General features: G+C 57.2%; 1 protein-coding gene across 1 annotated transcript; it reads left to right on the top strand.

The window, feature by feature from the left end:
* Window positions 1–1,139: 1,139 nt before the first annotated feature.
* On the top strand, window positions 1,140–2,196 carry SPRG_17675 (hypothetical protein; the record flags this gene model as incomplete). The annotated part of the gene is made up of 1 exon (XM_012357060.1): window positions 1,140–2,196. The coding sequence occupies exon 1, from the start codon at window positions 1,174–1,176 to the stop codon at window positions 2,194–2,196; it is 1,023 nt and encodes a 340-aa protein (XP_012212450.1). The 5' UTR covers window positions 1,140–1,173.
* Window positions 2,197–3,786: the final 1,590 nt, after the last annotated feature.

The raw sequence follows: 3,786 nt of genomic DNA, 5'->3' as shown, positions 1-3,786 counted from the left end.
AGCGCTGCGCAGATGTTTTCAATGATGGCGCTCGTGTAAAAGACAAGCCCTGGGAGCCCCAAGAGCGATCTGGAGAAACACTCATCCAAGCGCATTGGCTGCGCGTGCAACGTGAGGAGAGCGCGGGCGACTCGAACGTTGTTGGCCTTGTCCGCCAGGAACATGGAGCCCACCGGCAGCGTCGAATTGGAGTAGAGCCGTTGGTTGAGTGCGAGAAACGCTGCGTTGAAGTCGGAGTAGTTGGTAAACGTCGTGGGTGGTAAGTTGGAGCCTTGCCAGGGAAGGGGCTCCGAGATGTAAGCAATAAGCGGCTAGTACAGACCGTGTCGTCAACAAGAAGCAAAGGACGCGTCATAGGTACGTACCAAAGACGAGACATTGAGCATCGACACTACACAAGCGTAGAAGCCAAGCCGATGGCGCCGCACGCGATAGCTGCTTCCAGTCGTTGGCGCGGCCCCAACTTTGCTGCGCGACATACGTTCTTGTCAGTCTGCCAAGAGTGAAGTGGGAATTCCTTGGTGCCCGACAATATGCATTATACCAAGATGGATCGGTTGCCACCAGTGCCCGTTTTAGCCTAGCCACAACCGCCAAGCCAGTTTCATTTGCGCGCCAAGCTTTGCAATCGTGTGTGAGTCAAGAGGCAGGCTGACAGCTTACCTTTAGGAGGCTCTGCCACGGCTAGCGGAGGCCAGCGGCAAGGTTCCATAGTGTAATGTTGAGGAACGAGAGAGATGAAGCTCGAGGAGGCACGCGCAATGAGCCAACGCACAAGTGATTTCAGCCGTACCCTTCTACTGTGTTTGCCTGATGGTACATAATAGTCGTTGCCTGCGCAGACAATGTGCTGCATTGCGCTTGATATGTTTTATAACATCTGCCTGCTTTTTATGGCTCGTTAAAAATATCTTGGGCCGCGTGCACCGGACGAGACAGGCAACCATGCCGATGGCGCCGAGCAATGCCGATGGCGCCGAGCAAGCGACGTCCGGGGCCGCGACGCTGGCGCTGCGTCGTGGAGCAGCTGCTACTCGGCCGTATCCTGCACGGCCAATGGCCGAGGCATTAGCGCACATAGTCCTGGGAGTGAGCTTCAAGGCGATTGCTCCCTTTTCTTTTCGGCTTATTGTAGAATCTGCCGGCTCTTGAGGCAGCAACAGCGAGCTCAGCATGCGCTTGGACAGCCCTACGCCGATGGCCCAGCGCTTCCTCCTCCTCGCCGAGACGACGACCCTGCATGCGGGCAGCGTGGCGATGCTCACCTTTGGCACGCAAGACCCGTGCTACTCGCATGGCTTGTCGATGTGCATGAGCCGCGACAGCACGAGCCTCGTGGCGACAACGACTCGGTGCTTCGTCGTGCTTGCCGACTCTAGCGCCACCGTTGACCAGCCGACGATCACCTTTGGTACGCTTGCACCGTGCCGCCTTCGCGACCCTCTCGTCGACCTCGAGCAGGATGGCTCGTATGCGTCGAGACAAGACGATGACCACACGCCCTGTCTGAGACCCATGGTCACCTTTGGCACACTCGAGCCTTGTCCCTTGTACGAGCCTGCGGTCGGCTTTGGGGCAGGCACTCGTTACGTGTCGTTCCCAGCCTTTCCGCGTTCGGTGGCCGACCCGCAGACACGTGCGCCGAGCAAGCAAACGCTTACTTTTGGGACGCAAGACCCATGCTGCCTGTGTCTTGACGGTCTGCCCATGGGCGCCTTCCACGCCGGCATGTCGACAGAAGGGCCAGTTACGCCAGCCGCCCCCGTCGACTCCCTCAACTTGCAGCCAGCGCACTGTCTCTCCACCGATGACCGTCGTGACGACTCGACTCGAGCCCGGCCCAATCACATAAAAGCCAACGGGCCATGGAAGCTCGCCAGTCGCGTCCTCGCAGTCGTCAAGTCTGTCATCACGTCCTTTGAAGCTATCCGGGCGACAACAACCAACGCTCCCCACGGTCACGGCCTCGGCACGTGGATCGAGACGCTCTCGACGCTGCACGCTGAGCTGTCGCTGCACCCGTGGCGCTTGAGCACGTACGTACCAACGCTAGTGCTTCTCCAGACGGAGCTCAACGGCCGCACCGAGCTTTTCGAGGACGAGGCATTGACGATCCTCGACAACCACGCTTCGATGCTCAAGGCCCTCCGGCGCCGCTACCCTCGCCTGCTCTTGAAGCCAACGGCTTTCTACTAGGTCATGCACGGCAAGATTGCACCCGCGTTGTCCTCCGATTGCCAAGCCTAGCTCGAGGCGATGTCGCTAGTGTGCACTGCCCACAACCCAGCGCTTCGACTGACGGCAAACGAGATCGTTGCCACTCTGGACGGGCTTTTTCTATCCATGCGTGTGACATGTGTAGGACAACTTGTCCAACGGGTTCCGTGTGGCGTCTTCGTCGTCTAATTGCGCCGTTTCCAGGTCTACTTTTGACCCAAGGGGTATTATAATACCTTCTTTGTTTTGACCAGCGTTTTGGCGCCACCAGTGCTGCCGACGTATGCGGATATCCGGATACGACACTTGGATTCCAAGTGTCATTTCGCGAAAGGCCACGTCGGAGCAGGAGGCAGAGGCGCTTAGAATCGGCGGTCGTCGCATCGTCAGTAGTTACTGGTAGAAGTAGTGATCGATAGCAGTCGTAGTACGTACTTCAATGGTTAGTTGAGGAAAGTGTGCAAAGGATGACCCAATTTATGCGTGTCAAATGACATGGCGCTACGCCATGCTTGATATGAAGCTACGGTTCTGATGCACGACCAGCGACCGCCAATGAGAGATAAAACGGACGGCGGAATGGACTTGGCCGGCCCACGCGCCGGCCAGCGAAGGCCACCGACGATCCGGCGGCTGATTCGCACTGCATTCTAGATATGACGCAACTCTGCGATTCAGAACCTTGCCGCTTACCAAGTAGGAGTAGCTCGGACCAAGTTTTGCATTGCAGGAAGCTCAGAAAGAAGCTCCGTGGTCGTCGCGATAAGCACCAAGATGTAGAGCAGCTTGCTCGGGTACTTGCGCAAGGAAGCGCTAGGGCGAGGCGCAGCTGATACTGCTCCGACGATTGCCCTCCAGCTGGTGCTGCCTGGAATCCATCCCGATCAAATCCCTCCCATCCGCAACGATGACACCATGCCCCGTCTTTGACGAAAAGAGGGTCCCAAAACCCCCATCTTTCGATGCAAAGCTCTGCGCCACATCTCTTGGACGTGGCTGCTACGCGTGGTTTGTATCTGACAACCCACTTCGATAGATTGCCATTAGAAGACTTTTCTTGACATTAAAAGGTATATTTGTGGAACGCTGCACTTTATGTGGTATTTCAGACTGAAAAGGGAGATGCCGCGGTTGAAGCCGCGTCTTTGCAACGATTTATGATGCAGCATCGTAAATAGTGTAGAAAGCTGGCACCCACCGCAGCTTTCAATTTCAAATAGTGTGTTGTCGTGCGCGTCGTCGGTCAAAGCGGTGTAGGCTGTCCTTTACTCCTATCACTCTACGGGCAGGCGTTGGGTGTCGATCTGCACGTTGCTATGCAGACGCTCGTCGTGGTCCACGCTAGCGACATCCCGTTGCGTTTCGAGATGCAAAGAACGCTCCCGAAGGTTACGGACCAGGCCCACGTCAGATTGCGTCAATGCGATCTGACCGCGGTGGCATGGCCTGCGTGTACCGGTGCACGGGGCGTAGGACTCGATCGTGCTGCAGGCCACGCCATGTCGGGTGTCGTTCGGGCTGGCGTGCCGGGCGTGGCAGCGACCAAAGGCCTACGCTTACACTATAATC

Source organism: Saprolegnia parasitica, assembly GCF_000151545.1.
Source record: "Saprolegnia parasitica CBS 223.65 unplaced genomic scaffold supercont2.713, whole genome shotgun sequence".
Classification (NCBI taxonomy): Eukaryota; Oomycota; class Saprolegniomycetes; order Saprolegniales; family Saprolegniaceae; genus Saprolegnia; species Saprolegnia parasitica.
Note: the sequence above shows the minus strand (reverse complement) of the source record. Positions and strands in the feature narration are given on the sequence as shown.